This window comes from Thunnus thynnus, chromosome 8 (genome assembly GCF_963924715.1).
Source record: "Thunnus thynnus chromosome 8, fThuThy2.1, whole genome shotgun sequence".
Taxonomy (NCBI): Eukaryota; Metazoa; Chordata; class Actinopteri; order Scombriformes; family Scombridae; genus Thunnus; species Thunnus thynnus.
This window is the reverse complement of record NC_089524.1, coordinates 18,813,509-18,838,245: the sequence shown is the minus strand read 5'-3', so window position 1 is coordinate 18,838,245 and position 24,737 is coordinate 18,813,509. Positions and strand designations below refer to the sequence as shown.

The following is a 24,737-nucleotide window of genomic DNA, read 5'->3' as shown; positions in this document are numbered from 1 at the left end:
TGTGAATGAATTTCCTGAAAGGCAGCAACTATCAAGGCCTCATTGCTCAGTGTACGTGTGTGTATGTGATTACGTGCATAAGCACATGTTTGCAGTGAGAGGACGCCACTCATTGAGCTCAGAGAGAGAGAGAAACAGAGGAATGTCTGTTGGGAGCTGCAGCTGGTGTTGCAGTCATGTTGTTTTTGTTGTCTGCGATTGTACTCTGTGTGTGTGCATTCGTGCGTGCGTGTGTGTAGCATGTGCAACAGAATGAATTTGAAGCAAAGGGTGAAAACGCTCTCTCTTCTATCCCCCAGAGCTAATAAAAATGAAGGAGGCTCAGATGTGGATGAGAGATTGCATAATCTAATTCTACTCCTAAAAGCCTATGGATTCATAATAGGACTTATCAAATTAATTGAGAGAATTACAGAGTTTCACCTCTGAATACATCAGCTCATTCATTGAATTGCAAGGTTCTGTTTGTTTCTCATTTGAGTTGATTGGTTTGGGAAACCTTAAACTCACTACTGCTGATGTTTAAGCAGTTTTGTCTGTAGAGTTTGTTGCTCTAATGCATTTTGCTGTCACTACAGCTATTATAAAATCTTTATTTGATATTCAGTCAAATCAAGTAAAAATTGTGTTTTATAACCTTATTTATTACATTTCAATTTGTATAAAATGCAGAGAACAAAAGATAAAAATCGCAAACACCATCACAAACTCAGATATGAGGCTGGATAGCTGCCTGCATGTGTGAGTGGATATGACTTATATGAATAGATTCCAGTCAGTATAACAAGTTTATATCGGTTAAATTCCTCTGAACAGATTCAGCCTTGTTGTTTGAAAATGCAATGTCATCCTCGGTCCCAACCCACGCCACGCCAGTACGTCATTGAGCATTCCTGCCTCATACCATTCAATCCTGCTCCATTCCATTTCTGATATCAACGCACAGAAACATTCATGGTATTTTTTGTGTTTTCCTCTTTCGAAAACCAGTTTGTTGTCTGCTTCCACTTAAGGCATTGCTCTGCCACGTTTCCATGACGTCTCCGATCATGCGTTTAAAAATGATTGTGACATAATGTCTCTCTCGTGAACATTGCAGCCTCAGCTGAGTATTTTGTGTCTGTAAATGACGTAAAGTTTCTGTGCTTTACACAAACGCCCTCACCTCATTCATTAGGATGTTGATGCGTATCTCTCTCTGTGTAGGTTGACCTGTTCGCCGTGTGCAGGCCTGTGTCCTAAACTATGTGTGGGAAATAAGACAATTGACTCAGTAACTTCTGCCCAGGCGTTGAGAGGCTGCACCGTTCTCCACGGCAACATGATCATCAAGATTCGTGGAGGGAGTGAGTACTACTACACCTCACCACCTGCTCAGGCTCAGCCTCACTCACTATCTCCGTCTCCTCTTCCTCCATCTCTGTCTCTCCGTTTCTCTCTTTATCAGAACTTCCAACCATATACTTTCTCTATCGATTTATATTTCCTGCCTGTGTGTCTGTGTCTTTTAACTGTAGCAGATATGCTGTCTGTCTGACCATCTGTCTTCTGCCATCACCTAGTGGCTCACCAACTGTCTGTCTCCTTGCAGATAACATAGCAGCTGAGTTGGAGGCTAGTTTGGGCCAGATTGAGGAGATCACAGGCTACCTGACTGTTCGCAGAGCATACGCCCTGGTCTCTCTCTCCTTCCTCCGCAAACTACGCATCATCAGAGGGGAGCATCTTGAGGGAGAGTAAGTCCTCTCTTCTCCTCTCCTCTCCTCTCCTCTCCTCTCCTCTGCAGGTATATACATTTCAATAAACAGTCTATCCTACATAGTACATTAATTTCTTTATCTGTCTTTCATCTAGTACCCACGCCTTCTTTGCGTTGGACAACCAGAACCTGCGTGAGCTGTGGGATTGGTCCAAACACAACCTGACCATCCTGCGTGGTCGTACCTTCTTCCACTACAACTCTAAACTTTGCATGTCTGAAATCAGAAAGATGGAGGAGATAACAGGAGCCAAAGAGCGCAACCAAAAGAGTGACATCGCTGCTCGCACCAACGGGGACCAAGCCTCCTGTAAGAAAACCAGTCAGACTTGATGTCATTTGATTGTTTATGGGCTTGATGGTACTTCACCATCGAGGTGGTGGTAAAGTACCTTACTGATAAAAATTCTTTTAAAATGTAAATATTTTAGCAATTGCATGGTTAATGCTTGCAATACAACTATAATTAATTTATTTTTCAATCAAATTTAAAAAGATTTCTGTTTCGTTTTGCTTTTACTATCTTAGTGTTGCTCTTTTTAGCTCTTAAGGCTGAGAGTACATGCATTACAGCCTGTTAACTAAATGTATTGTAGTATCCCATGCTGTATGATAATGTTGTAACATGCTCTTAATGCACAGTGTTGTCAGTAAATCAACTGAGAAATAAAAGCAGCCAGGTGCTGAATGAAATTAAATAATGTGTCCATACAGACAGCCAGTGTCAGCGAGCAAAACAAGCAAGCTGCTTCGGGCTGAGATACAGTTTGCAGGTGTACTACAACTAAGTTATGCTGCTGGTTGACAGCTCATTTGAGCTTCTGTAATTTTTCAAGCTGTAGATGAAGAGACAATGTCCCAGCACTACTTCCTACAGGAAAAATATACAAAACATCAAAGGAATATATGCAACACCTAAAGCCTATAGAAAAATGTTTAAAGAAAAGTTTTGACGCAGCTATATTTTTTTAATTCAAAGCATTTCAGCTGTCAAATATATCTTTTTGGTTTTACTGATTTTAATTTGTGCCTTCTTAGGGCTAAATACACATTTTTTTCAAAAAATAGAAGTATTAGATTGGACTTAATATCACAGACACTCAACATTAAAGAACTTCACTTGGATTAAGTACAAAAAAAATCAAAAAAACTCATCAGGACATCCCTACTGTCTGTGATGTTTGTGCAGAAATCCTGTTATTTCTTATATTTGTTTTAACTATTACGTTGTGATTGCCTGGACCTCAAAAGTGGGAAGCGGCAGCATGTTTGATGTTCTACTGTTCATTTGCTCTTTCACCGAAGGCATGTGCTGAGCATCGTCTGTTTCGTTGTTTTTGTCCCTTAGGTGAGACCAAGCTGCTGAAATTCACCGTGATCAAGACCACATCAAATAAGATTATGGTGAAGTGGGAGCCCTTTTGGCCGTTAGACTTCAGAGACTTGCTGGGCTTTATGGTTCTCTACAAAGAGGCGTAAGTATCCAAGAAAAATCACGGGTTTTTTTTCATAACACGGCATAACACACACCAAAGTTAAATAAAATTATAGCAGTTAGTCATAATGAGCAAGCATTATGCTCAAATACGACTGACTTTACCTTGCCCAATAAGCTACAATGATACTTCTATCCTTCTTATAGTTGATGACTTTCTTTCCCTCATCTCCAGGCCATATAAAAACGTGACGGAGTTTGATGGGCAGGACGCGTGCGGCTCTAACAGCTGGGTCATTGCTGATGTTGACCCACCCGCCCGTGTCACAGACAGCAAGGAGCAGCTCGAGCCGGGGCACCTAATCCGACCATTGAAGCCCTGGACGCAGTACGCCATCATGGTTAAAACCCAACTGTCTGCATCTGATGAGCACCAGGTTCACGGAGCCAAGAGCGAGATCATCTACGTCCGCACTAACGCCTCCAGTGAGTTGCTGCGCTGAAAAAAACACGCACACACATCAAAACACAGGTTTTTTTTATAAGAGACTTTGTACATTGCTTTGGAAGTTGGATTTGATGGATACTGTTTAGCTGACTAGAGTATAAAAGGAATGTGAATGGCGTCACCTGCACTCACATGCGTGTAAATGTACAAACAAAACAGGAACCTAATCAAATCGTTGCTCCATAGTGCCACTGGCAGTCAAAACCTCCACAGGTTACCTTTGGGTGATGATAAAAGAAAAGTTCACTATGGCGTCAATGATGAACTGATCATGTGAGGAATTTGTTTAAATTTGAATCAAGTTTTGAGTAAAGCCTTCTGCAGAACTATGAATAATGTTATGATTGTGTTTAACATTTGGAGAACAGTGTTTCAGGAAATACGCTTATGCAGTTGAGATAATCTTTATAACGAAGGTCATATAATATTAACGCAATCCTGACTATTGTCTCTCTGTCTTCCTCTGTCTCCCTCAGAGCCTTCCGTGCCTCTGGACCCCATTTCTTCCTCCAACTCCTCTTCTCAGATCATCCTGAAGTGGAAGCCTCCCACCAACCCCAACGGCAACATCACCCACTACCGGGTCATCTGTCGTAAGCAGCCTGAGGACAGCGACCTCTACAAGTTTGACTACTGTCTACAAGGTGAGTATCCAGAGGACCGTTCACAAACAGATCAGCTAAGCTCACTTTTGTTTGTGTCACTTTTTCACACTCCTGAATTTCCTCGTCCCACTCAGGAATGAAGCTGCCATCTCGTACCCCGACCCACCTGGACAGTGAGGATGAGCAGAAGTGGAACCACACAGACGAACCCACCTTAGGCGGCAAGTGCTGCGCCTGCCCCAAGACAGACATCCAGCTTAAGAAGGAGCAGGAGGAGATAGAGTACCGCAAGACCTTCGAAGACTACCTCCACAATGAAGTCTTTGAGAGCAGGTACGCTGTCTGTGTTATAATACATTTTACTTCTTTTTTTGTTGTCAGTCATTTTAGTTTTAACTTGAAATAACTAGTGATTTTATTGATTCTGGTGGTCCCCCTAAGTTTTTAAAGACTACAAGTTTCTCTTCTAGTCAGGCTGCTGCTTTTGTTTACCTTTGAGGAACGATGACTTCCGTGGGGGGTTATATTTTGAAATGTTTTATTTCACACAGTATTTAAGAGGTCAAAAAATGATCCACTAAAAATTCATCTTTTAAGTAATGAATGTTTAATTCAGACTTGAAAAGGTTGAAGTAATCGAATCATCATTCTTGTTAAAATTCTTGACTGAACAATTTAAACAAGTTCAGGCCAACTTAAAACTTCTTTCTTGTCACACTGACTGCGCTAAAGGTCACCTACACATCTTTAAATAAATGTGTACCTGTTTCAAAAACTTGTACACATTCAAAACTCAGTACATTTTGTTTAGCATCGAGAGGAGCTTCTTGCTTTATTAGTTGCTGTATGTGGCGGTGCAGCAGCAGCAGCGCCGGAGCCCCTTGATCCAGCCAGACAAGACCACTCTTCTTTTGTCTCGGCCACCATGATGTGTGTGTTAAAATGTCTCTGTGCCAGCTCTGTCTCATCCATTCGTGTGTGTGTGGTTTATCTAGACCCTTGTTTTTGTACTGGGCACTACTGTGGGGGGCTTAGGGTGGGAGGTGCTGATTGTCTGGGCCCCGGTGCCCCTACCCTCTCTCCTGACACACACACACACACACACACACACACACACAAACACCCACAGTCAGTCCCTCCGCTTCCCTAGGGGAGTGATTACTGTGCCCATTATCATTCATGCCAGTCAGGGGTGCAGTCATGCAGACTGCCATTTGGACACACACTCACAAACACTCAAACTCACACACACCTCAGCTGGGTTTTGAACCCATGCTGTTGTATTGGCCAAGGTCAGCTTCATAAACTGAAGTACACAAAGAACTTTCTGCTTTCTTTTTCCATCACGCAAAGGGATGCAGGAAGTTTTGTATTTTTCTCTTTACCTGAGCAAGTATCGGTTCAACATTAACTCAGTCCTACAACGTTCCCGCTCAGGGAAGGAGAGGCCTCACTGCAGTAGCATGGGGTGAAGTGCTCAAAGAACTTCTCAAAGATACTTAACAGAGTTAGTTTTTGAAGGAAGGGAGAAGATTTTCCTTTTCATAGACAGTGATTCTACATCATGATCTTACACTGAGATGCCCTCCAGGTTGTCTGTGTCTGAATTGATTTAAGTTCATAGCCTCTGTGGTGGGATTACACTCATTACCACTGTAAGTTAAGTGGACTTTGCTTATTGGCACCACCTAGTGGTCAGTGTTGGTACTTCTTCCAGCAGGGCAGTAGGGGGTATTAGTGGATAAATGTCATGCAGTCAGACTTGCTACACACTGTAAAGGTTAGTGTGAGCAGAGGTCCTTATTGGCCTCCTCTGCACTGCTGCTCTGTCCGCCATCTGCCAGAGTCAAAATCTCTCAAAATGATATTGACTGTTGTGTCAATAATTTATCCCGGCTCATCTTCATCATTCATGTTAGAGAATTTAAGTTTTCTCCAGTTTGTGTTCTTTGTAGCATTTTACCTAACCTTTACTAACAGCTCTATGTGTTGCTCTGTTTCTCTAGACCATCTCGTCGGCGACGCTCAGTGGGAGTTGCCAACGCCACCCAAACCCCTTTCTTCCTTACCACAGCCCCCAACCTGCTATATGGCTCCACCACAGCCGCACCAGACGATGAGGATGAAGAGGGATCCAAGGTCTCAAACACTTAATATGTTGTATACTTTACAAATTATGTTTTTGTATGTCAGATCACTTGTCATTGAGTTTTCTATCCTATATTCCGGGTTAAACACAGTTGCTCAAAATTATTTGAAGCAAAATCTGTCAAAGTGAAAACTTTCCTCTAAAAAATAATTTATTTCCAGTTTTGTGATTTTCTTTCAACTTAAGCATTATCCATGGTATTTAATGCAATTTATTCCATACTGTATGTGTTTAAAGCACATAACATATTTTTGTTTTTGTCTGACCTCATATCATTACAAGAAAAATACAAGGGAAGAGTATCAGTTTAGTCTCAGGCTGGCACAGGAAGATGTGATACTCCATGAAACATTGTTTATATTGGCTTAATGTTATAATAAACTAGTATTTGATATGACTGCAGTACGAGGGAAATTGGTTGTTCAAGTTAGGGGAAAAGTAAATAGTTTTGAATGTGATATGATTTGAGTATAGCCATGAAGTCAGACACTTTTTGGCCAATTAGATCTCTTGTTTTTTTCTGCTCAGGTGGAGCTAAAGGTGTATTCAAAAGAGTCGACCGTCATCTCCAACTTGCACCACTTTACTAGTTATAAGATAGAGATTATGGCCTGCAACCATCCGACGGACCTCAAACGTTGCAGCATGGCTACTTACGTCAGTGCTAGAACTATGCCAGAGGGTAAGACCAAATACAAATCTTACACTTATGTAAATACACACTGTATATGCATGCTTTTGACATACATACACCCAGTCCAGCTAGCATTAACATAGGCCAGAGGTTATCCAATTAAACTCAATTAGATCCCCAAAACAAAAAGTTTCCACACTCAGAACAATGTAGAAGTGGAGTGCTTTGTACTGTACACATGTTATGTGATTTTCTTTGTCTGGTACCTGCAGAGAAAGCAGATGACATCCCAGGCCCTGTGACCCATGAGATAATGAATGGCGAGCCTTCCTCTGTGTTCATTAAATGGAACACACCTCGCTCCCCTAATGGCCTCATCATCCTGTATGAGGTGTTCTACAGGAAGGTTGGAGACACGGAGGTCAGTACCAACCATCACTGAACTTTTTTAGAGAGTGAGGATACAGGAAAAAAAAAAGGAGCAAAGAGGGATCAGATGACTGTTTTTCAAGAAAATGGAGGCAACAGAGGTGAGGGAGGGAGAGAGCCGCTAGCAATAATCTTGATATACTCTGTAGGAAGTAGAAACAGTAGGCTTAAAGGGAGACAGGCACGCAAGAGAACGTGGATGGAGGTGAGAAGAAATGCAGACAGAACAAGAAGTGATCTGGGTAGACTCTGGGGAGTGGAAGCAGGCATGAAAGGAAAGGATTGCTGTATACACTCAAATTTTGTCTGTTCCTTATATGGAGAGAGGAACAAAGGAAATAGTTGTTTACAAACTCCCAATGCTGCCACTGTGTGTGTTGATGTTTTCTGCCTTGTGTGTGTGTGTTTGCATATTATTATTTTTGTGTATCTGTGCGCATAAGTGCTTGTCTGTGACAGTGTGAGTGTGTAAGTGAGTATGTGTGTTGTTGTTGTTGTTTACGTGCAGCAAATGTGTGAATTCATCTCTCATTGCTATTCATTGCTGCACTGCCTGACCCTAGGAGCCAGTAGCAGCTCTGTTACCATAGTGACAGAGGCAGGAAGGAAGACTAGAATGCAGTGGCAGGGATAGACTGGCATCTCAGACGACTTCTCCAGTGCACTGCGCTGAGAACACACTTATTAACACACACTGCAGCCAAAACAAACTGATCTGGTGTTTATTTAAGGATCATGTTTACAGCATGACAGAGATTCAGTTTAATTATTCGGTTACCAGCACAGTGGTGGCATATAGCAAAACGTAACACAAAAGGTGAATAATACTAAATATACATTTTTAATGCAGACCTCTGGCTGACTGGTCTGTTAATTGGCCTGCATACCAAAAGTTGTGAATATTAAAACACAATTTTGTAGTATTTCATCATCTATATCTGCCACCTACAATATGTAAACTCAAAATTATATATAAATAGTACGCTGACAAAAGCCTAACAATTCCTTTTTTCATTCAATGTATATTTTGTAATGACACCATATAAAATGATTTATTAATTCTTGCAGTCTTGTAAGAGTTTTAGAGTTTGACCAAAGTGTTTATTTCTTATTTGGATTAAAGCAAGTCATTGCTGAAGGACACATATTAATAATTCTTATTTGAGTCAACCTAAAATGAATAGCTTGTATGGGTTTATATTCATGCATCCCAAAATAGGTCTTTTACATTGTTTCCTACAGTGTTTCCACTTTTTACACACTTCCATTATTGTTATCTAATGTTTTTGTTAAGAGTAAACCCAGTTAGAATATGCACAATTGGTGACTTGCTCCCAGATGTGAGTGCGTGTAGTGGAGTGACTCGGGTTCAAGAGTGGCCTTCAATCTGAGGTTCTTCTTATTGTCCTTAGTCAGGACACCAAATCTCAAATTGCTCTTGATTAACAGGCCACATCTGGCAAAGAACAGTTAAGTGAAAATACAATTCTGCACTCAGATCTACAAAAGAAGATGATGTGTTGCAGTTTAAACAGATAGTTGGCCCCACTCTGGTAAAATGGCTTGCCATGACTTTAAATTTCAGTTTCAGTTAGATGAATGAATTATTCCTCATGATTCCTTATGTTGAAGTGATTTGTTTTTTTTCCTTCAGGTTCACACAGCTTGTGTGTCTCGTCCCGCCTACCTGAAGTCAGGTGGCACGAAGCTTTCACTTGTGCAACCTGGAAACTACAGCGTGAGGATCCGTGCTACCTCGCTGGCAGGAAATGGCTCTTTCACAGAAACCACTTACTTCTCCATGCCCAACAGTAAGGCTGGAGGCTATAGCTTCGACTTAACTGAACTCACATGTATAACTGTCATACATTATTCACATGCATCTGGAAGTTCATAAACTGCTTACACGCTGTTGCCTTTGACTCGAGGCGAGTTCTAACAAGCCAAACTGTAACTGTAAAACTGAACGCTTTTATGTTTCGCTCAGAACAAAATCTCTAGACGTTTGTTTCATGTTTTATTTTATCGGACAAAAAAGTGAAAAAATGTGCTGAATTTTCTGGAATTTGTTTGTCCCTAAATTTTGATGCGAGATAGACATGCAAGATATTTAATAACCATTATTGTTACATACACATTATTGTTCTTTACTGCTGATCTGTCTTCCATACTCTGCAGTCTTCCAAGTAAACTGACCAATGACTGCTGTGTTTATTGCAGAGGATCCTGGTTTATTTGGTGTTGTGATTGGTCCAGTCATCTGCTTCATCCTGCTGCTGTTCGTGGGAGGTGGAGTCTTTGTGATCTTCAAGAAGAAGTAAGATCTTTGATCAGAATGATCCATCCTGCTGAATACATAATCTGTGCAGATGCCATATGACATCAGAGAGAGTTTTCAGTATCTCAGACGGCTTTCTGTGGTTGTGTTACAGGCAAACAGAAGGCCCGACAGGACCTCTTATCGCCTCCTCAAACCCTGAGTACCTCAGCGCCAATGATGGTAAGAAAGATAACATAACTAAATTACAAAGAATAGCAAGTGCAACACATTTGGATGTGAGCCAGCGTGAAATAATTGAACCTATATTTAAAAAGATTGTGATAAATTACTGAATGAAAATTGTGTCTTTGTTTCGTGTAGTGTATGTTCCTGATGAGTGGGAGGTACCGCGTGAAAAGATCACGGTGCTCAGAGAGCTGGGTCAAGGTTCCTTTGGCATGGTGTACGAAGGAATTGCCAAGGACATCGTCAAAGGAGACCCGGATACGCGTGTAGCAGTCAAGACAGTCAATGAATCGGCCAGCCTGCGAGAGAGGATCGAGTTCCTCAACGAAGCGTCCGTCATGAAGGCTTTCAGCTGTCACCACGTGGTACGAGGCTCAATGACACCTTTCAAACTGTCTCCTCTTACAGCTTCATCACTGAGAGGAAAGCTATCCATACACTTGTGAATTATAGTACATCGCTGCTTTCAGTCACTTTAGAAACCAGCATGAACATGTATGACTCACAGAATCATGACTCGCTTGTTGTGTTGATGCTGCCATATTGACACACAGTTTGACTCCCTAAACAGATATTCACACTTGGTAAGCAATTGTGCTTACCATTACTACTTTATGAAACAACCTGCTAAATATCAATTAAACTACCGTATGTTGTGCTGTCAGCTGTAAAAAAAAAAAAACAAAAAAAAAAAACATGCTGAGGTGTAAGGGAATAATATTAATTATTATAATATTTCAAATTTGGTTGCAACCCTTTTGCTATCAGTTAAATGGTAAAAAAATGGGCTGCATTCATATAGCTCCTTTCTAGTCTTCAGACCACTCAAAGCGCTTTACGCTACATGCCAACATTCACCCATTCTCACACACACATTCATACACTGATGGCAGAGGCTGCCATGCAAGGTGCCAACCTGCTCATCAGAAGGAGTTTCTAATGCTCATTCACACACACGCTCACTCACTGACGGCACAGCCACCGGAAGTAATTTGGGGTTCAGTATCTTGCCCAAGAACACCTCGACATGGTGGGGATCAAACCACAGATCTTCCGATTAGTGGGCGACACGCTCTACCTCCTGAGCCACAGCCACCCCAGTTACTAGATTTGAACAAACCATCTGCACAGAATGAATCATTGTTCAAAAGACTGCGCTATAGGTCAGATTTGGAAGTTTATCTGCAGATTTGAATTAAGTTAATTAAAATGTCTTTAATACTTTACCTCCCAACAAGAGATGAGATGCTGGTTCAGGCTGTGTGGTTTCTGGTTATAATGGAAAAGTGTGTGTACTAGTGAGTCAGTTAAAGCGTAAACAGGGTTTGGTAGAGTTTCCCTTGTGCATAACCATGTGTGTTTTTATCATTTCTCTATGTAGGTACGTCTGTTAGGTGTGGTGTCCAAAGGTCAGCCCACCCTGGTAGTGATGGAGCTGATGACCCACGGGGACCTGAAGAGCTACTTGCGGAGTCTCAGGCCAGACTCTGAGGTATGTGTCACTGAGAACCCAAAAGAACGGTTTAGATATACGTCCAAGCATCACATATACATATATATATAATATTTTGACAGACTGTATAACTGTCTTGTGTGTGTGTGTGTGTGTGTTTTTGTAGAACAACCCATCAGGCCGTCCTCCACCTACGCTGAAGGAGATGATCCAGATGGCTGCAGAAATTGCAGACGGCATGGCCTACCTCAACGCCAAGAAGTTTGTCCACAGAGACCTGGCAGCCAGGAACTGCATGGTGGCAGAGGACTTCACCGTCAAGATTGGAGGTATCGCATATCTTGTACTTGTTGTGGTTTCCTCGTTGTTCATATCGCATTTTTCAATTTGTTTAGTTAGATTTGCGTTTTAGTTGAACTGAACTGGTTTCTTGCTTACAGCTGAAGATGTTGCAATATATTTAGATCAGTACCTGCATGTATTGTCACCAACAATCAAAGTCATCACCTTGTACTGAGCTCTTTCTCTCTCTCTCTCAATCTCTCTCTCATAGACTTTGGTATGACACGAGACATCTATGAGACTGACTACTACCGTAAAGGAGGCAAAGGCCTGCTTCCTGTCAGGTGGATGGCTCCAGAGTCTCTGAAAGATGGAGTCTTCACCGCCCACTCTGACTGCTGGTAGGTCACCAGCGGTCACATCTCACACCTCAGGAGTTGTCCTCCAATCCCGATTACATCACTAATGCATTTGATCACATTTTCTTGCGTGTGTGTGTCTGCAGGTCATTTGGCGTTGTACTGTGGGAGATCAGTACACTAGCAGAGCAGCCTTACCAGGGTTTATCCAACGAGCAGGTTCTCAAATTTGTCATGGACGGAGGATACCTGGACCGGCCTGACAACTGCCCTGAGAGGATGTGAGTAAATAAAGCCCAAAACTACTCGTGTGGCAGCTCAAGTTATTACTTTGTTCTGATAATCTCACACAGTATCTCAGATGGAAGGTACCCACTTGATAACTTCTATTTATTGAATTTGGGACACAATAATATTTAAACTGAGCTGTGGAAAATAAGGAAATTTGATCTACAAACTTTTCAATGTAGCTTTTTCTGCTGATAGACATTTTGAAAGTAACCAAATCATATACAATAGTATTAACAGTATCAAATAGTAATTGGGAATAATTGCTTGCTACCTACTGCTGCATGGAAGATTCCCACTGTTCCTTTAGCTGAAGCTGATTCGGTAGAAATCTGCATTATTAACTATCAGAAACTACTTTATACTTTTAGACTCAAAAAGCACATTTGTCTCACTAGGCCCAGCATGTGCCTGATACAGTAAATCTGTCAAAGACGTACTTTACTGTAGAAACAGGTAGCACTCCTGTATTTCTGGATGTGCTCTGTCATACAATTCAGCATGATGATCTGTCACCTTCCAAGCAGCCATTTCTATAGAAATATGATTTTCCTGTGTCAAGCTCTGTCTCCATTTTTCTGCCGTGCCATCCCCTTTCCAGGCACAGCTTAATGCAGATGTGCTGGCAGTACAATCCGAAGATGCGGCCGATGTTCCACGAGATCATCGAGATGCTGCGGGAGGACCTGCACCCGTCTTTCCAGGAGGTCTCCTTCTTCTACAGCGAGGAGAACAAAGTCCCCGAGACAGAGGAGTTTGACTTGGACCTGGACAACATGGAGAGCATCCCCCTGGACCCGTCTTCATACTCCCAGAGAGAGGAGAGCTTAGGCAGGGACAGCGGGCCCTCGGTGGCCCTCAGGGGGAACTATGAGGAGCATGTCCCCTACACACACATGAACGGTGGCAAGAAAAACGGACGAATCTTATCGTTGCCCAGATCCAGCCCTTCCTAACATTTCCTGTTTCCTAAATGAACTCGTTTAACTGCCCCTCCCCTCCCATCCTTCTTTCTCTTCCAGTCTATTTTTTTCTGTATCCTTCATGTTCCTCTCTTTTTATTTTCTAATGATTTTTCTTATTCTTGGAGAAACCCTTCGAAAAAGACACAGATCTCAGGACTTTTTATTTTTCTTCCTCATGGCTGCCAAACACAGGCAAGCAAGGGATGCAAACATGGTGTAACACTTTTTTAACTTCCTCCACAACACATTGGACTTTCTATTACCATATTACCTATCTATTGTTTTTCACTATTGCCACGTTTCCAGGACTCATTGTGATGGAAAAAGAGAAAAAAAAAAAAACTGTGAACACAACAAACCTTAGACAACCACAAGGCTGCTTACGCTGAACCTCTTCAAGACTTGTCCCTCCTTTTCTCCCGCAACCCACCAATCTGCATTTCCACATTTCTGTGCTTTGTTTTTTTTTTTTTTGTTTTGTTTTTTTTTTTTCTCCAAGTGAAATCTTTTTACTCAGATAGTGGCCTTTTTATACGTGGCCTATAAACAAAGAGAAGTGTCTATCAGCGCTTATACTAATTTCCTTTTGAACAATGACTTAATCAGTTTGGAACTGTTTGGAAACGGTGGGATGACTTGCAAAGACTTGATCCTAGAACAAACATCTATTCGTAGAGGAATGTTGTTTTTGTTTTGTTTTCGTTGTTTTTTTTTTTTTTTTGGTTCTGCAGAATTCCAAACTACACACAGATTCATCGGGTGTTTGCTGAATAGTTTTAATTTATTTGCTTTTATTGTTATTTTCTCTATTTCTCTCTTTTCTTTCTCAGTTTTATTTCTGTGTCCTCACTATATGGCTGAAGGATATTTAAACAGTTAAGAATTGGACAAAGGAGTTCCTCAGACTGACCAATAGCTGCTGCTTTGATATATTTTAGTGGGTATAGAAATATATAAATATATATAATATATATAGTATATATGGAATATTGGTATCAATGTACCAATATTTTATATATAATATATGACATATTGATGTTTTTGTAAATAGTTCATATTTGTAATATTTTTCATCAGAAGCTTTGCTAGTATTTAGTTTTTATTTTTGCCAGGTTTTTTCTTTCTGGGTTTTTTAAATTTTCTTATTTTTATAGCCCCAGAAATCACACTAATCTACCATCAGTGCTCTCTGTGTCTTAGGCCTCCAGCCCCCCCTCGAGTAGTCTGACCACATGGATGGGAAAAAGGGGAAAAGCCCTAAAATATTGTCAACTCACTGCATCATTTTTTTATAAACCTCGTTCCCACTGAGAGCTGTCAATATTTGGAGGCAACTTTACTACAACGAAACAAACGAGAAAAAAAAACAACAACAACGGAATAACCAAAAAAAAAAAAAAAAAGCTTTATAAAAGGGGAATGAGGTCTTTCTAGGTCGCAGTGCACCTGATGTGTTTGTCTTCTGTGTCTGCTGTCTTTCTCTGGTCAGATCACGCTGGAGTTTAGGTCCACAGTATGTGTTGTTATCACAGGTTTATCATGTCTTTCACGTGGTTGCATTGAAGTCGGTGTTAACTGTCAGTGAGGTTAGAGAGCGTGTCGAGAGCTCGTCCTGGCCTGGTGATTTTACTCGCTTTCGTTAGCTCAGTAATTACTATTCAGTTCTGTCGGTGCTGCTTGGATCGGGGCAGAATGGGGGGGGGGGGGGATAAACAGCTCTCAGTCAGAAGCAGGTGAAGTGGATGACAGTTTCCTGCCCTGAGGTGGGTTTTAGCCCGCGGTATCTTTTTGTCCCGTTTAGGAGCAGTGCAAAAAGTTCACCACAAAATAGTGAGCAAAAGCATCCCCTTCTGACACAATTCAGGACCTCAGCGTTAGAATGAGGGTTTTATTAAATTCACACATACCCCCCCCCCCCCTCTTATTGTTGTCCTGTTCGGTTTGCTCTGCACTGCACATCTCCTGCACCCTCTCTCTCCCTCCTCCAGTCTTCCTGAGGCTTCCCATTGGCTGCTGAACCCACTGCTCAAAATCAGGCCGGTGGAAATTTCCACGTTTTTGTGGTGGAGGGCTGGGGAGAAACACGGAAAGTTCCAACTGTTTTCCGAGTCCACAGCAGGTAGTGGAGAGAGAGAGAGAGAGAGAGAGAGAGAGAGAGAGAGAGAGAGAGAAAAAAAGAGAGGCAGTCTCTCTCTGTCTTTCAGTGTGTCTGAGAGAGAGGGAGTGATTGTTAATCCTATTATTCTCTCTGCTATCACATGCAGTTAGGCAGCCAGGACACAGTGTGCAGCAGATATTTCACTCAGGTCTGACATTCCAGGATTTAGTCGGAACTGCGCGTTCCCTCGTCCCCTTGTTTTGCCTCCCTGCTGGCAAAGCTGATACCATCACCACACCCCATCAGTACTCACATGAAAGACTTCTTTTTTTTTTTTCTTCTTATTTCTTAATAGTTGATTTGCTAGAAATACAGTGGCAGACAAATTTCTTAAACATTCACTGTTACATTTTCCTGAAGTCAAATCACCTTTGTTTTAGCAACGTGTTTGTCCCTCCTGTCCGGGAATCAGAAACATTCCTGTCAACTGAACCCTTACAATGCGACACAAAGCTACAGATTGCAGAAAAGTCAGGTGTCCTCATCGCTGACCCCTCTTGTTTTGTATTTTATGATCATGATTTCACTACGACTCTCACTCGGAGCCCAAAGGCCGACAGCATTTCACAGCAGATCCTCCGTAAATGCTCTTCGCTCACTTTCTAACCACGTCAGTCGATGAGGTGGGAGGCGATAGTCAGCAGTCGAGTAGAGAGGAACCTTTTTTTTTTTTTTTTTCTGGACACATAGACCAGTGTGGTTGCCAATCTAGCCGAACAGCATTCAGCACTTACAATATAGCCAAAGTGTTGGCAGCTTTCTGTCAACAATGAGAACCCACAGAATTGGAGTCAGAGAAAGCAGAGAAGCTGCCTCCATATTTTACCAGTGCCTTCTCAAACCCAGAGCCACGTCCAGGCTAGTTATATTGGCTAGTGTAAAACACACACACTCACACATGCACGCACACACATACACACACACCCAGGCCTCTGTGCTCTCTTTGTATCAAGAGAGGTTTAGAAATCAAAGCTTACATCTACATTTGCGCTTGTAGGGTTTAAACTATGTTCTTCGGTGGAAGAGAAGAGTCTTTGGGGCAGTTTTTTTTTAATTTTAATTTAAATTTTTTTGTTTCAGTGTAAGGTTTGAACACTAAGTTCACCCAGTGCTTTAGCGGTGACACTGTGGATTGGCCAGAATCTGTGCTGTCAGCACGCAGAGGCGCCCGAGGTTATGATGTTGATTTTAGCTAATTATTCTGAGGAGATACAATCTTGGGCTTTTGTACTTTGTAAATTATCTGTGACATAGTTTGGGAAATAAAAGCAGAAAAAAAGATATATTAAAAAAAAAAAAAAAAAAAAAAAAAATCAGATGCCCATCAGTTGTGTGTACATGACAGAAAAATGGTGGACCATAGCTGTGTCACAATTCCATATTACATACTAATACTACATACAGATAGTATATGAAAACACACTACATACTCCAAATCCGGGTCAGAATTAGTATGTAGGGTGAAAGTGGGACACAGCTCTCGTCTCCACCTCGATCTAGGTTGCTTTTCTTGTGGTGGTTGTTCACACGCATATGCAATTTTTAATTAAGATGGTGCCCATATCTTTGAAATACCAGATATTTATTTTATTATGATCATTGTCATTGTATAAGAAGAACACAGTTAGCTTTTTAGTGGAGCATTTTTAAGGTGTTTTGAGAGTGGAGCGATATAAGAGCCTAATTTGTTATTGTAGGCGGAGTAGCCGGCGGTAAGCAAAGGAGGAGTGCTAGTTAGTTAGTTTAGTTAGTTAGTAATTGTCGTCGTCTTTGTGTTTGGCCAGAGTCTACCTCAGTGCATATGGAGGAATCAGTCTAAAGAGCCGAAATCATCCCCCGTCAGTCACTCAGTATCCCATCATTTCAAATAATATCACTTTTATCATACATTACCAACACTGCTGATGAATTCCTTTCCCCTGTGGTGTATTTAATCCCTCTGCTCCCTTGTTTTGTTTCTGTTTTTTTCTTCTCCTTGTGTCCCAGAGGGAAGCTCTCATCGACCCCTGCAGTATGTAGATATTGTCGGGGGCACAGCCCTTCATATTTTCAATTTTAGATTTTTTTTTAACTTTTAGAGCTCATTTCTGTAGTAATTGCTGCACAGTTTGATAAATATACAAGTATTATCCCTCTCCTTATATATTTTTACTAAATGTGGAACATCCAGCAGGAGAGCAGCATTATAGGTGGTCTGTCCCTTTCATTGTTATTACAGCTTATAGAATTACCCACAAGAGACTTCCCTCGGGCACTGGAAGAAGCTGCGTAGCTTTATTATGTGTATTCCCCTTTTACATACATGCCAATCCTCTGGGACTGTATGTAGTAGCGGCTCTACTGGTTTCTGGGGATGTGACATTAGCACGAGTGAAACAAAATTAAAGTCTCGTGACTCTCAATGCATATCTGTGATCACCTACATGCGGCCAAGGCTAACCAAGCTAAGCCCTGGATACTCATGCTTTTTTTTTTTTTTTTTAAATCACATCAAGACTAAACCTGTTGTCTGGCAGAAAGCCCTACTCCTCTTCTTCAGTCTGTCAATGTCTGTCTCTTTGTGGTCAAAACAGTTAGCGTTCAAATCCAACGTTTTCCTCCAGTCGTTGGTTCATTCATTTGTTTCTCTGTTCTGATTTTTTGTTTTGTATGTATATTTTTTCTACTGTGAATATCAAGAGATAACCTTTATTTTCTGTCAATGCCATGGATTGGGTCTGTTATGGCTAATCAGGACACTGACGTCTGGGCTGGTTAAAAGTTTTAAAGAGGAGGACCCCCCCCAAGCCCCCCACCCCACCCCCTCTGCAAAGGAAAAAAGCTGGACTGGGACAATCCTGTGTGCCATAAGAACTATTAACAGACATGAAATCTAGATTGTAACTTTTCGTCTCAGGGAGGCGGCCTGATGCTTTGTGGTTGGAGGATAAAGAGGATAAGGAGAAAGAAGAGCTACCTACCTACCTTTTATCTACTCTGACTGAAGCGCAAGTTCTCAGCATCCTTACAAAAAGCAAAATGGAGATGATAAGCCCAAGGACACGTTTTCAGCAACAAAAACCCAAACACCCTTTTGACAAATCTGAAATCTTTTCTGCCCCCCCCCCCCCCCTTTTTTTTTTTTTTTTTTTTTTTAAAGATAATCAGGAATCCTCCTCTCACTCTGAAGTGATGCAGTTTGGACTGCCCTCTAGCGGCTGGATGGGAGCGCTGCAGGTCAGGGGTGGCAAAGCAATCGGGGGCTTCCGACCCCGTAGTGCCTTGCTCAGACTAGCGGGCCAAACCTGACCCCCTCCCACGCAGAACTGGCGAGTTTCCACCAATCACTAAAGAGGACCTCCAAACATGAAATGAAAACACATGAATTATGTTTTTATGAATTCTGTTTTCTTTAGTTGTAATTGCAGAGAAAAAAAAACATTCTACCTGCTTGGTGAGAGATATACTGTAATTTGGGATTATATGACTGATGATTTTTACCAAAAAAGAAAAAAAGAAAAACAAACCCAAAAAAGTTGAACTTGTGTCTCTACTCTGCTAAGCTCTGGCTTGCTTTGTGCATGGAAAATGAATTATCTGTACCAGCGGACGGCTTGATAATTTGACGCTTTCTGATTTTTTTTTTTTTTTTTTTTTTTGCTACTCGGCAGCCATCATGAATCTGTTTTTGACAGCGACACCCCAAAGCACATGCAAAAAAAACACCCCACGATTAGCAACAAGTGATCGCATTACAATTGGGGGGGATTTCCATTTGAAGTGCGTCCAGCTCCATGATTTTCACAAAAAAAAGCAAAAGGAAAAAAAAAAACCTGATTAATAAGCTCTTAACTGTAAATAGCAGCAGATTCCCCTCGGCCCCTGAAAAACGAAAGCACTTGATTTAGGGAAGTTTAGGTTTGTTTTGTTGAACTCTGATGACCTGAAAAAAAAAAAAAAAAAAAAAAAAGCGGTTGGACAGAGCATGCTCGTAACGCAGTGCAGGGTGAGAACAAAGCATTGTATGTATTATTGTTTTGTTTTAAAGAAAAGAAAAAAGTATTACATTTTAGAGATGTTGATTTCTATTTTTTTTAGCCAAAGTAGGGAGGGCAAATACAATTACTTTTTCTGACTGTAAACTTTTACTACTCTTGTACATTATGAATTTAACATTGTTATCAATGTGTATATAACTTTTTTCTAAATTTGAAAAGATAGATTTTTTTTTGTTTTCCTCTTTTTTTTTCTTTTTTTTTTTTTTTTGTTCATGACACAACCCACTACACAGAAAAGAGCAGAGTCGAGTCTGTCGATGTATTTTTTTTTAACAGGAGCAGCACAACTCCAGTCTGAGGGTTATAACCCTGTGAAACAAGACGTAATACAGTATATGTATGGCCTGAAACGTTTCCTGCTCTTAATCCGATGCATGCTCCGAATGTCGGCCAATATGACGTCACACATTCGACCCACCACGCCCGTTCGCAGCAGCATGTCGTCACCCATAAAAGCCTTTTTCTCGTGTCACAAAGAAAAAAACAAAACGCGTCACCTGTCACAGATGTTGTCGTGCGAAAATCGTTTCCTGACAAGAGACGTGTGTTTAGTTTGCGAATGTGTGTTTTTTGTTGTTGTTTTTTTTTTTTTTTATGTGAAAAACTGGAAAAGACCACTGCACATCCTTTTGAGGAAGAGGACACACGAGTGATAAAATCCTGAATAAGCTAAAAAAATAAAAAATTTAAAAAAAAAAAAAAAAAAAAAGAAAACTTTACTGTTGGCATCTTTTAAGTTTAGACTGTAAAGCTGAAGGTGTTACAGAGCGAAACACTTTCAGCGATGAATGAATTAAGTACTGTCTGTCAGTTGTGTGATGATGAACTGTTCATATTTGTTTTGTTGATTATGGAGAGAGAGAGAGACGCCACTGTTTAAAGACATACAGGTGTGGTTCAGGGTTACTGTTGGTTAGATGACAAATCCAAAGGAAAGCAGCCTCTTTTTGAAGTCTGAATCATCTGTCTGTCCAGTGGTCTGCTCCAGTTTACACACCAATACCTTTATATTTGTCTCTATCCTGTTCCCTGTGCTGTACGTTGTTTAAATCAATGGAGTTGTGTCTGTGTTGTCCTCGGTTTGAAGTCTTTACCACGGCTTTCTTTGTCTCCGACTGCTGCTCCTCCTCCTCCTCCTCCTCCTCCTCCTCCTCCTCCTCCTCTTTGTCCTTCTTCTCGTCTCCTTTCTCTCCTCGGTGCACATAGGTGGTCCCCAGAATGCTGTGTGTAGTCTCGCAGGATACCTCTTTATTAATGTCATTTATTGCCGATGAATATGCTGATGTATTAATTTTGGGATTTGTTGTGTATACGTTATGTTGAGACATCTGTGCGTATGCAGACAGCAGGTGTATATGTGTGTATGTACAGTCCAAAAAACTCAACTCCCGCAACCCACAGAGATCGCTTCATCCCTCACACTGGATCCAAATGTGCCATTATCTTTATGTATCACATATATCAACATATTGAACACACACACATGCACGCACACACACACATACACACACACACATGAACACAGATTTACATGCATATTGTACAGGATCAAAAATGTGCCATGACTAAATGAACGCTTGACAATTTATTTTTTCTATGTTTTCAAAGGAGAGCCAAGTAGTGACATGTACAGAAAATGTTGCAATGATATGAAAATAAAAATCTTGCTGTGTGTAAATTATTCAACAATTAACTGTTTATATTAAAATTATGAATAAAATTATTGGAGAATATGTGTCTTCTCGCACTTCTTAACAGTGGACTGAGGCATGGAGACAGAATTTTACATGTAAAACACACTTTATAAGTCGTCTGTAGCTTTTCCCACACACAACCACATTTTATCAGGTGACAATATATCACTGAAGAAGACTGAGATGCGGTTGAAAGCTGTGAGAAAAAAGCTTATAAGTGGAACTTCAATTTTTTGTCACCAGTTGTGGAAAGTAGATTAAAGTTCAGTTTTGAGGTACTACTTTTTTTAGTTTTATGCTTCTTTATACGTTAACCCGGCTGCATACAGAGGGAAATATTGGACTTTTTACTTCACTACATTTATTTGACTACATTATGCTGTATATAAATATACTATATGTCACAAGATTTTATTTACAAAATATAACATGATCTTATAAATTTAATGTATTTCTTCCCATAAAAGTACCCTGCAGTATAAAACATTGAAATTATTTCCATCTCGACCAACTACGTTAAAATGCTGCTTTTATGCTGATGTATCAGTGATAACAATCAAATTATATGATATATAAAAATGTAACAATGACATGGACTGTTCATCCTCCATGATGACTACCTTTATTATTATTTTTAATCTATCTTAGAACAACAGTCAGGTGCCCAAACTAACAATGCAACAGGTTTTGCCTGCTGTCATCATTCCTCCTGTTCATACTGACCAGCAGAAGATCTCCTGATTTGAGCAAAAGTGTATTTAAAGGTTTATCTGAAGATATTATGAGGCTTCAGTCTGCTGAACTAATCAAGCCAAGTTGTTGTCTTCCAGAGTTACGGTCTTTTTATTATTTCTCTGATGTGTAGTGACAAAAAGAAGGACATTTGTACAAAAGACAGTAACTTTTAGAAGATATCCACTTGATTTGTCTAATTTGGACAGCTGAAGCCTCATATTAGCTTCAGATAAACTTAACAGAGCAATGACTGTGGATTTTGTCGCCCATCACTTACACAGAAAGTCCATTAAAGAAGGATCTTTCAATGACCAGTATGAACAGGAGGAATGATTACAGCAAGAAAAAGAAAAACTCTTTCAGTGTTAATTTGCGTACCAGACTGTTGTTTTAAGACCGACAAGACAAAATGTGAGCCTGTCCTTTGAGTAAGATTTTGAAAGCAAGACTTTTACTTTCTACTCTGTGTTACTTTCACTTTAAAGTAAACAGTCTCACTAATTCTTCCACCACTGATTGTGTCGCACTTTTAGTTTGTTTATTTTCTTATGTCAGATACTTTTAGATTTGTTTGAGATTCATGTTCTTTTCCAGCACTCACACCTCACCATCCTGCTTCAGCTATAGGTTTTATCAGACGGCATGACTTTGCTCAAGAGCATCTTGACATCATTGAGAGAGAAAGTTAGTTTTTCTTTTCTAAGATTTTAGCAGTCAATGAAAGATTCAAACCTGCAACTTGTCATGGCAAACTTGCCTCTCTTACATTTCACAATGATGCAACTGCAAAGGAAAGAATAAGAAGGAACAGATAGACCTCCATCTTGTGAAATTAATCAGAATGTAATATATACTGGGGTTTTTTTTTGGTATTTTTCAATAAAAAATCAATGCAGAGTCACTCTGAGGCAAAACCAAGAACAGTAACATACTGACCCTAATGTGTTTATATCACACCTTGTAATTTTTCCTTTTTTACTCTCTCTTGTTTGTGAACTGTATTCTGCATCCTGTTTATGTAAGCCCCAGTGTTCATTCACACAATGAGACCTCAAAATAAAAGATGACAAGCAGCAGTCTGCATTGAGGTGTGATCCAGCTATGCTGTGACTCAAACCACCGTGAACCAGTTCCTCCTAACCCCATCTCTCAACGCTGTGGGGGTGTTTAAAGCTGCAAAACAGTAACGTGCAAAACACAAACTTGCAGATTAACACTGCATTTTAGTGATGGTTGCATGTGTGCTCTGGTATCTAATCATTAATGCATTTTCTTTAGTTTGTAGATTGATGAAGTCCATCTGAGTTTTTAAGAGTAGCAAAGGCTGTGAAGTCAGAGGTCAGAGCGAAGCTTTATTGTCAGTTATTAGTCACTCATTCTCAAGAGGAGCTTTCCAGTCAAAACTGTAGTTGCACTTGTGAAAGTGTGCGCTGCCACAACACGTTTAAAAAGCTTTAATGACGTGTGAAACTCTAGTGTGGGCCATTCAGCTGCACAGAATGAGAAAAAGAGGAAGCAGGGTTAAGATCCTGTGGCTGGTTGGCTGGCTCTCCGCACTCTGTGTGAGGACGAACTCAACGTTCACACAGAACAGTCAGATCCGCATCTTTTCTGCTCTCTCTGGCTTGTTTTGGTCCCCTGAAAGGATTTATGAAGCCACCTGGTGCCTAACATTCATAGTAAGTAGAGTTTTATCATAAAGTTTCTGCTCAGTTTTCAAACCCTGCATATTAGGTCCTGGTTCATTACTTGCATTTTTTTGTGTATTGTCTGAAACATGAGGTGTTCCTGTGCAGCAGAATCCTGTTTTTTAATACATTTCTACAGTACTCGTCTTCTCTCAGCCAGTGTTCTTTCATCCCTGTCTGTGGGAAAGTAAGGAGACTTCTCCTCTTGATGTGCAGTGAGCTGAACTTGACAGTCATCCGTGGTTACACTTTTGTGCAAATTAAGAAGCACAATGGTTGCAACAATTGTCAGGCTCTGCATCTAGGCGCTTGTAGCAGTTAGAGAATACATCCTATCCTGTTTGCCGATCGCTATACTGCACGGTTTCTTTTAGCAGTTTAAAAGACTTCCTTTAGTTTGCATTTCAAAGCCTCCGTAGAAGATGTGTGCCTACAGTATGACTCAGAGTAAAAAAAAAAAAAAAAACCAGCATGCATCATTGCCATACTTTTATTGCGTATGTACTTCCTTCTCTTTTTCTGTTTCTGCCTTATTTCTCTAAAACAATTTGTGCTTTAAAGTGATCTGTGACACTAAGATGTTCTAATTTGAGGCATTAAATTCATTTCAAAACTAATTAAAATTCACGTTACCTCCCTTTCACTTCCTTTGTCACCCCACCAACCCACACCCGGTCTTGGTCTCCTTTCATCCAAACAGTCTTAAAATGTCTACAATAAAGATCTTTTTCTGTCATAACTAGAAACTTGGAGATCCATTTTTATTTACTGATTGAAAATGTTGAATGTGTTGAGAGCAAGCCTCTTTTCCTCTTTCTATGTCCTCTATTTTTTTTGCTTTCTTGCTCTATTTCTCTCTCTGTGCTGGAGAGTCTTTAGCGAGGTAATCCCCAACCAGCAGCTCCCTGATCCTATAGCCTTGGACTTTCTCTCTCTCCTTCTCTTTCTCTCTCTCTCCTTCTGTTCCTTGACTCCCCTCCCTCCATCACTCCCCTCTTGCCCTCTCTCTCTCTCTCTCTCTTCCTCTCTCTCTCTCTCTCTCCACCCCGCCTC

At 40.7% G+C, this 24,737-nt stretch overlaps 1 protein-coding gene across 1 annotated transcript in view; it reads left to right on the top strand.

Moving 5' to 3' along the window:
* insrb (insulin receptor b) overlaps positions 1–21,248 on the top strand; it is an 85,809-nt gene extending 64,561 nt beyond the window's left edge. Inside the window, exons 5-23 of the mRNA XM_067596927.1 lie at positions 1,207–1,346; positions 1,592–1,736; positions 1,855–2,069; positions 3,108–3,234; positions 3,430–3,680; positions 4,179–4,346; positions 4,442–4,640; positions 6,314–6,446; positions 6,985–7,138; positions 7,363–7,511; positions 9,174–9,330; positions 9,740–9,836; positions 9,952–10,019; positions 10,161–10,390; positions 11,407–11,517; positions 11,645–11,807; positions 12,032–12,161; positions 12,266–12,400; positions 13,009–21,248. Of these exons, the coding sequence (XP_067453028.1) occupies positions 1,207–1,346; positions 1,592–1,736; positions 1,855–2,069; positions 3,108–3,234; positions 3,430–3,680; positions 4,179–4,346; positions 4,442–4,640; positions 6,314–6,446; positions 6,985–7,138; positions 7,363–7,511; positions 9,174–9,330; positions 9,740–9,836; positions 9,952–10,019; positions 10,161–10,390; positions 11,407–11,517; positions 11,645–11,807; positions 12,032–12,161; positions 12,266–12,400; positions 13,009–13,363 (3,127 nt within the window). The 3' untranslated portion in view covers positions 13,364–21,248. The remainder of the gene's footprint in view (positions 1–1,206; positions 1,347–1,591; positions 1,737–1,854; positions 2,070–3,107; positions 3,235–3,429; positions 3,681–4,178; positions 4,347–4,441; positions 4,641–6,313; positions 6,447–6,984; positions 7,139–7,362; positions 7,512–9,173; positions 9,331–9,739; positions 9,837–9,951; positions 10,020–10,160; positions 10,391–11,406; positions 11,518–11,644; positions 11,808–12,031; positions 12,162–12,265; positions 12,401–13,008) is intronic.
* Positions 21,249–24,737: the final 3,489 nt, after the last annotated feature.